The following is a 13,803-nucleotide window of genomic DNA, read 5'->3' on the forward strand; positions in this document are numbered from 1 at the left end:
TTAAAGGGTATTTTTAGAAGAGGCTGCCTACATGTCCAAGGCTGACTTACTAATTCAGTTGTATGCCATTTATGTTGGGGTTTAATATTATATGATGCTTTTGTATTGGCAGATTAGAAGAGACCAAAAACACCCTCAAAATCAAAGAGAACACTTGTCTTGAAATGACTCTGGAGATGGAACGAACAAGAGCTTTGGAGCTGAAAGCATTTAATGAAAAAGAAGAAATTAGATCAAAACTGGAGGAAATGTATGAAGAGAGAGACAGAATTAGAAAGGTTCTATAATTTTTTTGTTGTCTTTACAGCAGAATCTTATTCAGCAGAGGTAGAGCTGTTGCTAATTGGATAATCTGAATTAATCAGTGATCAAAGACTGCCTCTGAAAATGTTTTGTCTTGCAGTTTAGTGATATTTGTAATGGTGTTTCCTGCACTAGTGGAACTCTTGGTATGGAAATCACTGTTGTAATTTGTAGTACAAATCAAATGGTGCTTTTTTCCTTCAGAGGGATCTAGTGTAGTACCTAAGGAGACATAAGACAAATATGTGTGTCCTGAATGAACAAACTCTTGCATCATATGTTACAACAAACTTAAATCTTAGCATTTCAATAGTTGTAAAGAAGCTATTTCTTCTGGAAGGAGGAGGGGCTGCAGTTAAGAGGTACACAATGTATTTATTACAGGAAATGGACTTGCTGAGGAAGCGAGTTAACTCTCTTACCGAGGAGAATGGGAAATTACTTGGTCATCAAAACCTAAACCAGAAGATTCAGTATCTTGTGAAACTGAAGAAAGATTACGCTAAACTTAGTGAGGTGAGTTGCCAAGTAGAATACAGATGGAGTAATGGCCTGACATAGAAGAGAGATAAGCTTTGAGAATGGAAACTAAAATTCTTGCTCTTCTGTTGGAGAGTAATAGTAGATATTTCTGATTTTGTGTAGTTTGGTGGTCATGGCTGGTCTGCCTCCTCACAGGCCCCAGACAAGAATCACCCCATTTTATTTCCTCAGGTACATAGTGTATAAAATACTTGAACAAGTGTAGATACCACTTAATTAGAAATATGAAAGAAGTGAGTATGATTTCCTTAATATACCCGTGTTTTTTCTGTTTTACAGGAGACTGAAAAACTACGACTTGAAAATGCTTTTTTGAAGGAATCAAAAAAAAATGTGACATAGGTAGACACAATGATCAGCTATAATGACACAAATGAAACTGCAGAGCCATCTTTTTAAAGTGTACAGAATAAGCAAAAGCCAGGTATCAAACTTGACTTTTGCTGTAGTCCTGTAATAATTAAGTAGTTTCTGGATTTTTTTACTGGCAATAACTTTAGTGAAGAATTTTTATTCCAGCTAAGTCGGCAGCTTTCAATGAAATATTAATGCCTTCCTATAATGTTTTAAAAACTGATTTTTGTGTAGGTGCTGGAAGATACTTCCTTGAAACTTTTTTACCCTTTGGTACCTTGCTAAGGAAAAGCTTTCTCACTGGGAACACACTTGCGTTCTTGTTTCCTTTTGTGCTTTTGTTCAGGTTTCAACCTCTTCTGAAACGCTACATTTTCCACCAGAGCCAAATTTCCAAAAGCACAATTTCTTTGAGTTAGTGTGTTTTTGTTTGTTTTTTGTTTTGTTTTAGCTAAAACATAGGGCAATTTTACTGGATTGCTTAAAAATAATTTTAATATTGAAGTTTGTTCATAAAGCATGAATGTGAATTTAGTAATAGACTTGTAAATAGTACTATAAATATATTCTGGCTTTGTAGTCTTTCTCTATTTGAAATTAAAATGCTTTTTAAACATTTTTTCCCCAGTATAAACTTACAGCAGACTTCTACATTGGCATCATAGGAAATTCTTTCAAAGTATTTTGCAATCATTTTCTTATCAAACTCAAGTTAGAAATGTTAACAAACAAGATCTGAAAACATGCAGGACATTTTACGAGTATGCCATAAGTTTATGTAATCGCACTTAAGCTTTACTGCAAATAAGTGAAACTTCTTTAGTGGGACACAAAAACATTGGCTTATATACTAATATAACACACTCGTGAGTTTAGCCCCCCTTTTTTTTTTACTGTCAGTAATACCATAATTCTTTTTTTGGCTACTTTGGACAGTACTACTTTTGCCCGCAAGCGATGGGGCAAAAGGGAATGAAGAGAAAGGTGTTAACTGCAGCATATTCCTAGTGCGTATTTCAGTTCTCAGCTGAGGGAAAGCAGATTTTCCCCCAGATTATGTAGGACTTTTAAAGTTACCTAATTGTGTGGATGTGTTTCCACTTGGTGGAGTATAGACATAAAAAACCCTTAAACTCGGGAGTTGTTTTTTTTCTGTAGACAACCATAGAAATCAGAAGTAACTAACAATTACTGTAATAGCAGTTTAGAGGGGTTTGCCTTGGACCATAAAGCTTTTGTTTCCTGTTGGCTTGCTGTCGTTGTTGTTATTGACATCTTCTGCATTTATAAATGTTCCTCAGCCTGTTTGTGTGACTGTTCTTGGACTATTTCCACGCAGACAGAGGTTTCTGCCGCTCCCGGGAAGGGGAGGCTCGATCCCTGTTTGCTCACCCGTGAACCTTACTCTGTGTTCTGTCTACAACAGGACCTCTTGTCCTCATACTCTTTTTTTAAAAAAAAATAAAGCTTTTGTATATAAATCAACATTGCAGAGATGCATTCCCTTTTCTCCCTCTCCTCCAGCACCGCAGCCCAGCAGGGCCGCCCCTTCCCGTCCCGCCCGCCCCGCGCAGGCGGAAGGCGGCGGGACGCGGCGGGGCCCGGGGATGCGGGCGGGCGGCGGAGCGGCAGCGGCGGCCGCGGGGCTGCTGGGGGCGGCGGCGGCCGCCGCGGCGAAGCTGGCGCTGGGGCCGGGCGGGGAGGCGGCCGGAGGCTGGGTAAGGAACGGGGAAATCAGAGCAGGGAAGCGGCTTCCCTGTGAGTTAACGCGTGTTCTGGGGGCGGCTTCGCTGTGTGTTGCGTCCGTGATGGGGAAGAAACAGGCGGGTTCTCCCCGGTGCCCTTCCGGGGGCTGCCCTGCACCTGCCTTCGGAGGGGTTTGCTGGGAAACTGGGGCGGTCTCGGAGAGCCCAGCCGTGAGTCACCTGGCGAGGCAGCCTGGCCTTGTAGCTGCTGCATGGTTGACTAATGTGCGGTGTTAATGTAAATAGACAGCGAGCAGACTGGAGTGAGTCTGCTGGTGTATGAACCAGAAGAAACCAAGCGTGGTGTGGGAACGCCTGAAGCCAATTCTGACTCTGAAAGTGCCTTCACAGTGGTTTTATGTCAGCTCTGTTTTAAAAGCAGGATGTCAGTACACTTAAGTATCAAAAGCTTGTTGTTGGCCCTCCGCTTTGCTAATAATGCTGCCCTGCTCCCTCTCTTGTTCTCCTTTTCACTCGTGACAAGAGCAAAGAGGTGGAGTGGTTGATTTCCATTGTGCTGCTGAGCCGATGTGCTCATCTGGTGAGTTCTTGGATGTTTGTAAAGGATGATCCTTATTTCAGTTGTGTTTCTCAAACCTCATTGTGCTGAAAGTTACAATGGACTGCTGGCCCTTCACCTCATGCAACAATGTTCTTACCTGGAGAGGTGAATTCTTGCACAGGGGCTGTGAATGGGGAGATGCTGAGGCAGACAGCACACATGTATCATAAAAACACATCGGGGAGACTCATTTAGGTATAGAGCAGGGGTTGATGTTCAAATGGCAAATGTACATTTGGATTTGAAACCCAAAGGAGAATCCACAAGAGAAACTGGATCTGAAAAAAAATCCATCCTTGCATCAGGGAAAAAAGAAAATCAACTTTTGTGATTATTAGGGATGGTTAAAAAAGTGAAAACTCAGTACTTGCCCATTCTGTTGATCCTTTCTGATACATCAGAAAAGGTAGCAGGAAGGAGAATTTAAAAAATCCTGATACTGTTCCCAATCCTACCCAAAAAGATTGTGCTTTCCACTGCCAGAAAAGCAGAGCATGGAATTACTGAAAATGTTGACATATTTTCTGTGTAATCTTTCTCCTTTGAAATTCATAGAAATATTGCCCATTCTTTGGGGATTTTTTGGGCCACTTTTTTTTTTTTTTAAGGTGCTGTGACAAAGTGTCATGTCATTGAGGTGGAGTGTTGCCAAGCAGGTCAAGGGAGGTGATCTTTTCCCTCTACTCAGCAATAGTTAGGCCACACCTGGAGTGCTGTGTCCAGTGCTGGGCTCCCCAGTACAGGAAAGAGATGGAGCTACTGGAAAGAGTCCAGCAAAGTGCCACGAAGCGGATGAAGAGACCAGAGCGTCTCTTCCGTGAGGAGAGGCTGAGAGAACTGAGACTGTTGAGCGTGGAGAAGAGTCACAGAATAATTTAGGTTGCAAGACACCCTCAAGATCATCAAGTCCAACCATAACCTAACTCTAGCACTAAACCACATCCCTGAAAACCTCGTCTATACGCCTTTGAAACGCCTCCAGGGATGGTAATCCAACCATCTCCCTGGGCAGCCTGTTCCAAAGAAGGCTCAGAGGGATCTCATCCATGTGTACAAATACCTGAAGGGAGGATGCACAAAGGACAAAGCCAGGCTCTTTCCAGTGGTGCCCAGTGAGAGGACCAGAGGTGATGGGCACAAACTGAAACATGGGCGGTTTCCCCTGAACATCAGGAAACTTTTTCATGGTGAGGGTACAGGTTGCCCAGAGAGGTGGTGGAGTCTCCATCCTTGGAGGTATTCAAAAGCTGTCTGGACACAGACCTGGACAACCTGCTTTAGGAGCTGGGGGCTGGACCAGATAATCTCCAGAGGTCCCTTCCAACCTCAGCTATGCTCTGATTCTGTGTTCTTTTTTTCTGAACAAATTGGTTCCTCCAGTTACTTCCTTCAAGTCCATTCTAGGTGATAATTGTGAACTAAATCACTTTCACTGTAAAACTAACGGTTTTGAAAACTAACAGTTTTAAGTAAATGCCGTAATCATCTTAGTAGTTTAAATTGCACTTAAGTGTTTCAGAGGGCTCACTCTTTGAATCCTGCATCCTTGCAGGTGACAGAGTTTCAAGGAATTTTGTGCTTGAGGAAGAACAACAGAAATACAAAAATAAGTCTTAAGAGAGCAGCCAACACTTTTGCAGTGTGGAATGCAGCAGCAAATGTTAAAAGTGTATTGACGCTTCTAAGTGGTTATGACGTAGGGTAACAGGATGCTCAACAGCGGAACAAAGATGGATTTCCTGGCCAGAAGGATGTGTCATGGCAGTCCAGCCTGAGAGTGGCCTTAACCAGGAGGGGTCATTTCACTCGAACAAAAGTTTTCCTTTGCTTTCCTCTCTCCCCTGCCCAACTTCATCTAAAATTACTTCTGCCACTTCAGGAGTGATTCTAGATTATCTGAAATGTACACTGAAATTAATCTCTTAGAAAAGCAATCAGAACAGTAATACTTGACTCACTGGGCTGACTTGGCTGAGCCCTTGGCAGGAGAGGAATTTATACCTCCCTCCTTCCTTGTGGGGAACACCTGGGGGTGTTCCTATATCTCTACTGACGTGCCACCGCGATGACCGCCCCTCTGCCCAGGACACAGAGGGACTTGACCTCTCTTTGGAAAACCTTCCTTCTGGGCATATGCCATCTCCTGAGCTCACTGCAGCTGATTTCCCTGGCTCTGCAATAGAAGAAGAACCCATGGTTTCAGGGTCACTTTTCAAGATAGCTCAGCTGCTGTGATGGTGGGAACCAGCTTTGCTCCAGCACTGGTAGACTGATGGACTAATTCTGGTTGGGCAGGACCTCCAGAGGTCTCTAGTCCAACCTCTGCTCTGCAACAGGTTGCTTGTGAACCTTCTCTAGTCACATTTTTAATATCTCCAAGGTTTGAGAGCCCATGACCTCTGTTCGATCACATTTGTTTTCCCCTTGTTTCAGATCAAGGCTTCACTTGTTCTAATCTTCATTTGCTGCATCTTCTTATTTCCCAATGCACGTTGGAGAAGAGCCTGGGCTCCATCCTCTCTATACCTTTGGGCGGGTGGCTAACAACAGTAACAAGATCTCTTTTTCTTAAGCCCTTTTTTCCTAGCAGAGTACCTCAGTAAGCTCTTTCTGATCCAGAAATAATATACTGAATTTAGGTGAAACACAGAAAATTGTTTTCCCCTCTCATCTCCTGACTCCCAAGTCTGCCAACCCACTAGAGGCATATGTGGATGTACCCAGCTGCCCTGAGCAAGGTAAAACTGCCTGGTCACACGGGCAGAGGGTGAAGCTGGGAGGCAAACCTCATCCCACGAGCTCTAACATGGGAGCAGGTTTCTTCTTTAGAAGGCCGGTAGTAGTGGGGGATAGATGTCCTTCTTGCCCCTCTCTGCAGAGTTTGCCATGGCAGCAGTTGGAAAGCAAAGTGCTTCACTGGTGGGAATTGGTTTTGATAGTTTACTGTTGTCCTGATAGTTTGGAGGCTTTTGCCACAAGTGGGGCAAAATGAGACTAAACACCATAACTGGGAAGGGGTTAGCCTCTGAGAGCTCATGCCAGCCATCAAGCAGGGATTTGCTTTGCAGTATTTTCCTTTTCCTTTTGCTTTCCCTTTCCCTTTTCCTTTTCTTTTCCCTTTTCCTTTTCTTTTCCTATTAACCTTGTATCACTTGCTTCAGAAATCCCTGTGGCTTGCCCTAGCTTGTGGTTAGTAATTTTTTTCAGTCTCACTTCTGTGCCTGGCAAAATTATGGATAAGATTGTTCTGGGAGTTATTGAAAAACACCTGAAAGACAACACAGTCATTGGTCCCAGCCAGCACATGCCTTCATGAGGGGAAAGTCCTGCTTAACAAACTTAATTTAATTCTATGACAAGATTATCTACGTAGTTGGCCAGGGAAGCCTGTTGGTGTGATCTTTTTGGATTTCAGTAAAGCCTTTGATACTGTTTCTCACAGTATTCTGTATTCTCCTGGACAAGATGTCCAGCACACAACTGGGTAAACACACAGTGCAGTGGGTGAGCAATTAGCTGATGGGCCCGGCTCAAAGGGTTCTAGTAAATGGGGTTATGTTGGGCTGGCAACCAGTCAGTAGCGGGGTTCCGCCAGGATCCATCTTAGCACCAGCACTCTTCAATGTCTTTATAAATGACTTAGACTCAGGACTTGAGGGATTACTTAGAAAGTCTAGACAACACCCTCAGACACTTGGTGTGAACTGTGGGGTTGTCATTTGCAGGGACAGGAGTTGGACTCGATGATCCTTGTGGGTCCCTTCCAACTCAGGACATTCTCTGATTCTATGATTTCTTCTTCTGAGTGGGAGCAGAGCACGATTGGTGGCCTCCATTGACTTGGGTTGCTGGCAGGGGGCTGCAGTGCAGCCGTTCCTGCAGGGCAGGTGCCACCTCTCAGCTGTGCTTCTTGGTAGCTTCACACCTACTTTTCTGTCTGCTTCAAGATGGATTTCACCACGGACTGAGAGAGGTGACGGACCGTGAAGACATGATCACTATGGGCTTAGATAAAGTCTTGCTTTGCCTTGCCCTCCCATGCTCCCGGAGTGTTTGTGAGTCGTTCCGCCTGTGAGCTCTCAGTAAATCTGCTCTGCAGCGAGCTTGCAAAATAAAGGCACGAAGCCCCTCAGCTCTCACTTTTGTCCCAGAGGACCCTGCTCTGCTGTCGCTGCAGCAGTAAGGCAGGCCAGGTCATGGGAGGTGGTGAGGACCAGTGTTTTGGGACCACACTGGTCTCAGCCCAGATTCACAACCTGTACCACAGGCAGTGCCAGCACATACAGCTTTGACAACCTCTCTGGCGGGGCTGAATTCTGCCGTTTTCCAGACACCTAGTGATGAGCAAAGAGCATTTCACTGGATTGTGTGTGGACCACATCTAGAGCTTGAGAGCTTTCTGGAGTTTGGCTTCTGGCATCTGCTGCACACTGTCCCACAACTTCCTGGCTCGTACTCTGAGCCTGGACTCACAGCAGGACATGCCAGGGTCACGCTCCATCCAGGAGCTTCTCGCAGAAGCATCCTCGCTTCTGTTTCCTTCTGCGATTTAATATGTTCATCTTCATGTAATACCAGCCATTAGGTTTTGCTCCAAAGTGTCTGTGAAATAGGGGAGGTGGATGAGCGGTCAGTGAAAACACACGGGTTTTTCCCTTTTGTCCTACAGATGCCTGTGCTGCTTCGCGTTGGTGGGGTTGGTTTGGTGTTTGTGTGCAACGCGGTGATGTGGACGGTCTTTGCAAAAGCCCTGCGACTCTCCTCCTCCTCAGCCGCTGCCTCTGTGACAACAACGGCCTCCAACTTCATCTTTTCGGTGAGTAGATCCCTTCCCCAGGTGCTGAAGCCTGGAGGAGCACAGCGATGGGGGAACGGTCACACTGGATGCGTGACCAGCATCGCTGGCTGCAAAGGGAGAGGTACAAATACAGGCAGATGTGAAACGATTGTGTCAGGCCTCAGCTGCTCTGCTTGTTGTTCCTGGCAGAGGCTGTAGGATTATTTCTGGTGCAGGAGGAAGGGTGCTGCTGCCCAGTGCAGTGCTTTGCAGCAGCTGTACAGTTTACTGAACTTTTCTAATTGCCAGTGAGAGCCAGAGCTGGGAGCTTTGCTTTGTTTTGCTTTTTCATCGCAACACCTCACCTGTGACAAGCCAAAGCCACCCTGTCTGGGTGTGAAGATGCATTACCTCTAGTGACAACAAGAGCATTTTGACCTGCAGGTTTTTTCTGCTCACTTTCCACTCTCAGCAGCTGTCCACTTTTGTTCCTGTGCTCCAACAACTCATAGCCAGCTCATGGTGGTGTACAAAACCTAAGACACTGGGGCCATTTTTTATCAACTGGAGTCACCCAGTCGACTGGACATTTGGCTCCTGAGAGGTGCTGGGAAGGCAGCAAAACACATTTGCACCTGCCAGAATCCTGGTTTGGGTCTGCAATATGGCTGTGCTTCCAGGCTGGATTGTAGAGCAGGTTGTCTTTGGCATCACCTGCAGCAGCCATTTCTCTTGGTGGTCCTAGCAGGAGTTTTTTCCAGGGCCGGTTCCCCCAGCAGAAGTCCCTGCCGCTCTGATAGTGCAGGAGGCTTTGGGGCAACTTGGCCTAACAAAACTTTGTCTTTTCCTTTCAGGCCATCCTGGGCAAGCTTCTCTTCGGGGAGACGTGGACGCCTCTGTGGTGGGTCGGCCTCACTGTGACGCTCTGCGGCCTAGTGCTGCTGCACACCGCTGCGCTCTGGCCAGCCCAGCTCCCGGCGGAGAAGAAGGAGGCGTGATGGCTGCGAGAGGGGGCATGGCACAGTGGCACCCCTCATTGCTGCCTCATGACAGTGGCCCCAGCCAGCTCTGGATGCACCAGCCATGGACCTGCTGAGCCCCGTTCACCTGCTGAATTTGCAAAGTCACGCTGATTGCGTCTGTCCCAGCAGGCCGGCGGTGGTGTGGTGGCAGTGACAGCCTCGGAGGGAGCTGGTCTGCTCTGAGTCAGTATTTTGGAGATCAGGGCCAGAGGCTTATCAGCTGCTCCTCCTCTTCACACCCTGTGGCTGCAGAGCTTTCTTGGTTTGGGGAAGGCTAAAAGTAAACATGGTGGCTGTGGAAGGTGCCTATGCATCAGTACTTTTCCATCAGAGGACCTGTCCTGAAATAGAAGAGCAATCAGAAGTAGACACTGAAGGCAGCTGATATTTCTGCTCTGCTGTTCCTGATGTTCCTCTCTGCCTCTTTAAATGGCCCTGGAGCTCCTGCTGCCTTTAAGGCTGTGGGGCCTTTCATTAATTCCTTCAGCTTCCCGTATCAGTCACACACACCTTTTAACTTGCCATTTGTATCTGACTGTTATAATTCCCACTTTCCTGTTCCTGACATGTTACTCTAAGGTTTCTGTTCTTTCCTTTAAACTCTTAACCAGGATGGGGTTTTGATCACCATTGTAATTTTGGGAGAATACAACAAACTGCTTATGAACAGCTGCTTTCACTGAGAGTGTCCATGTTCAGCACATCCCCCCCGCTCCACTTAAGTTGGCAATTGCTTCAACATTTGGTAGAATTGAGTTTCTCAGACAACATTTTTTGTACAGCTCTGGATGATGCCAATTCCCATTTGTGCGATGTAACCAACCATATCACTATTACCCACACATGCTAAATTTTGGGTCAGTGATTACTCTGTGTTCAGGATGAGTTGCCTGTCGACACGGTGCCTGTGTCAGGAATCATCACTTCTAAGGTATCGACTTCTTGCCCCTGCCCGCACATCTTGTTTTACTTGGGAATTTTTTAATTGCGTCCCTAATCAACAAATATAATGATGCCTATAGATGTATGCATCATGCTGGTGATATCACTTGTTTGCTCTGGGCTTGCCAGCTTGTCTCTGTCTCCTTGTAACCACAGAAAATGAATCACGGTTGTGGCATGCACAGAAAACCTAAGGACACATTTCTGTGAACCTGTCAGGTTTGTCGTGACTGGCAGATCCGTGCCGTGTCCAGCAGAAGCGCAAAACTAGACTCACGGCTGGAAATGCCACTGGAGTTGGGTTCATGCCTTTTCCTTCTTTGTATCAGAAAGATCAAAAGACAGTGCCCCCAGAAGGACAGCACCCTAGCTCATCACATCTGGCAGCCATGTCCCAAGAGGGGCGAAGCCTTTGCGTCTCCCCACCGTATGCCCAAAAGTCTTCCCCTCCAAGGGACGAGCTGCATGTGTGGTAGTGCAGAGGGCAGAGTGCTCCAAGTGCCTTTCCTCCTTACCAACGTGGGTCTTTGCACCTGGGGAGCTCTTTGGTTAGCAGCAGAGACAGAAAGAGTGGGGCATGTCCAGCCTCTGGGAAACGGGGACTTGACATGGTGACCCAGCATCCCTCGTAGGTCTGCAGAGATGACAAACAGGAACTACATATGCATTTCTAAGTACATCAGGTCGCCTTAGACTTTCGTACGTGATGGAGAAATAATGAAGGCTGCAAGCCTGATTTGTTTGACCTTGTTATTAACTCTCAGCCAGCTGTAAGCAGTGGCTGCCTTTGTGCAAACAGCAGGAGAAGGACCAGACTCTCTCTGGGTAATTTGGCTATTGCCCCTCCTAGCAAACTTTCTGGAAAGATTTTTAACATAGACTATCTCAAAACTGACATTACTTTGCTGCAGTCATTGTTGGAGGTCAAGGTCTAGGAGATGATTGCATATGTGCAGAAAGTGTGGGAAGCATTTTAATTGATGCTCACTTTTAGGGTGGAAGAGCGTGAATTAGGGCTGTAAATTTACTGTCCTAAATACGTAAAGGTGGAAACAGAAACAAGTTTTCCTCCAGTTCATGTGGGAGGAAAAAAATGCTGAGCAGGGTGCGTTTTTTGGCAGAATCCCTCTCCTCTGTGTACACAGGGTCTGACCCATGTCTGCTGGTGTTGCTTGTCAGTGTGGGGTCAGGGCTGCAAGGTAGGGCTGCAATCACCACATGGCAAAGCAGTACATCTCTGGTAAATGGTCCATGTGTGGTCATCCAGAATGCAGCTGGAGTTGTTCTTGAAAAGAACACTGTTTCCAAACTGAAACAGTGTCCAAAGCTCAGTGGCTGATATTTAATATTTAGTGATATTTTACACACCGCACATACACAAAAAAGTGATGTGAGACTAGTGAGTGAGCTGTGTTTGAAGAATGAGCAGTTAGGATGTGGTGGACCTTGTAAGGTGGCTGAAGATCATGGCCAACTCTTAAGACCCTGGTTTACCAGTGCAGAAGGTGGGTTATTCTTATGCAGGAGCTACACTAGTGTGCTTTTGTGGAGTTTTTGCACACTCAAGCCAAGGTTTTTTTAGAGAAGAGGCTTGGCCACACATTTCTGCTCAAATTCCAGCAAAATACACTTTTATTTGCACATCTCCCAGGCTTTAGCTGTAGTGAGTCTTTCGTGCAGCTTCCCCTCATTCTCAAACACAACCCTAATTTTTCAGCATCTCGTTCATCAGATTTTCTCAAGCAGGGCTATACCATGTCACACTTTAAACAGTAGAAGAAGCAGGTCCATGGTTAATGGCAAGGTTCACAATGTCACTTGTGAGAACTGAAGTATTTTTGAACTAATGGTGGAAAGCCTTTTGAAAAATCTATTGTATAAACAAGGTCCACAAGTATTATATTCTAAGGCAAATAGTATCTTGTATACCTTTACAAGGAACAAAGCCAAATGAAATTAATAGTCGCAGTTGAACCTTAAAGCATAGTTTGACCGATTAGATAAGGAGCTATACACAAAACCTGAGAAATGTCCCTGTTGTCATTGACGAGGAGCCATTGAAACTTGGAAGGTTATGTATCTTGGTCACAGCATATATCAAAAGAACTTGAATGATGGTATGTTTGCCCAGGTGATAAGTAGGAGAAGCAGATGCAATAAATAAGATTGTTCTGCTGAATTTGGTATACTTGAAGGAATATGATTCAGCGCCCAGTGTTGACTCTTCAGAGACCTTAAATATTGATCACAATGCAAGGGTGTCACACACTTAATTCCACTAAAATATGGCAAGCGGTGGAGTGTTTCTGAAGAAGAAAGCCATGGTAACTTGACGCGCCATAAGAGTGGTGCTACAGCTCTGACCTTGGCTCTCACAGAAAAGCCATGAAGTTAGGAATAAATGGGTACTAACCCTGATACATTCGTGGTGCCAGGTTCTCTGCTCACCTTCTGCAAAAGAGTAGCAGCAAACCTTCATTTTGGGAGTTCAATAGGGTAGTTTTGCAGGGTGGGAGCTCATCCACAGCAAACCACACAGTGATAGTAGCTCGTTTGGTCTTGGAGAAAAATCTGAGGTGAGCTGAAGTCAGTGCTAAAAGCCTTTCCAGGAGAACCAGGAGTTTACCTCTAAATATCAAGTTGCACCACGTCACTTTTTAAAGTAAAAGCTTGGAAGAAGACAACATTTCTGAAAATGTGGTCCTGAGGAAGAAACCAAGTATTTTAGACTGTAAAACAACACTTTGTAGCTTCAGGTGGAAGGTGGATGTTGAGCTAGGTGTTTCATTGCCCTTTCTAAGGCAAGTCTGTTTCTAGATAAGTTAACACCAAAAAAAAAGGTCAGCGACATGCCTGTAAAATCTGAAATGGGCTCCAGGGCCATGGGCAGGGGTGGGGGGCTACCTGGGAGCAGGGGCAGTCAGTCCCAGTGGCTGTACCTGAGCTTCAAGAGGGTGTTGGGAAACTGGTCTGGCAGAAGTATACCAAGATGGCAGGAGCCTACAAGGAGAGGCTGAAGGATGTGGCCTTGTTGGAGAGGAAGGCTCAGACTGACCTGAGAGTAGCTGACACATGCTTGGAGAGGAGTTACAGAAGCAATGGAGCCAAGCTCTGCTCTGTAGAAATGGCCAGAACAAGAAGAAGCAACAGGCACAGGTTATGTCTTGGGAGTTTCAAGGTGACCATCAGGGAAAAGAATGTTACCAGGATGTTCACTGCTCGGAGAGGCAGCAGAGTCTCCACCCATGGAGACTCTTGAGGTTTAGCTAGATCTCAACTGACCCAATCTAGTGTCGGTGACCGTTGTATCTGGGCAGGAGGTTGAACTTTCTGTGACCTGTGGCTGGATTTCTTGGGCAACACCAAAACCAGCTGGTTTGCCCTTTTGCCTCCAAGTTTGTCAGTTCCTATTAAACGCTGCTGTACCACAGAAAGCAGGTTCCTCCTTGAGATGCCATACAGACCTAGGCCACCAGAGGCTTATTGGCTAACCACAGAAACCAGAACACTTGCATATGCGTTTGTAGTCTGAAAACAAACTCACTGTTATGAAAG

General features: G+C 45.8%; 2 protein-coding genes across 2 annotated transcripts in view; both read left to right on the top strand.

Annotated features, from left to right (window-relative positions):
* The window catches only part of KIF15 (kinesin family member 15), a 36,042-nt gene extending 33,355 nt beyond the window's left edge, over positions 1–2,687 (top strand). Inside the window, 4 exon segments of the mRNA XM_082044395.1 lie at positions 113–278; positions 688–819; positions 1,126–1,170; positions 1,173–2,687. Coding sequence (XP_081900521.1) covers positions 113–278; positions 688–819; positions 1,126–1,170; positions 1,173–1,211 — 382 coding nt within the window. The 3' untranslated portion in view covers positions 1,212–2,687.
* Positions 2,688–2,761: 74 nt separating this feature from the next.
* Positions 2,762–12,399, top strand: TMEM42 (transmembrane protein 42). The gene is made up of 3 exons (XM_082044396.1): positions 2,762–2,918; positions 8,177–8,323; positions 9,139–12,399. The coding sequence occupies exons 1-3, from the start codon at positions 2,808–2,810 to the stop codon at positions 9,280–9,282; spliced, it is 402 nt and encodes a 133-aa protein (XP_081900522.1). The 5' UTR covers positions 2,762–2,807; the 3' UTR covers positions 9,283–12,399.
* Positions 12,400–13,803: the final 1,404 nt, after the last annotated feature.

This window comes from Streptopelia decaocto (genome assembly GCF_964273445.1).
Source record: "Streptopelia decaocto genome assembly, chromosome: 2".
NCBI lineage: Eukaryota > Metazoa > Chordata > Aves > Columbiformes > Columbidae > Streptopelia > Streptopelia decaocto.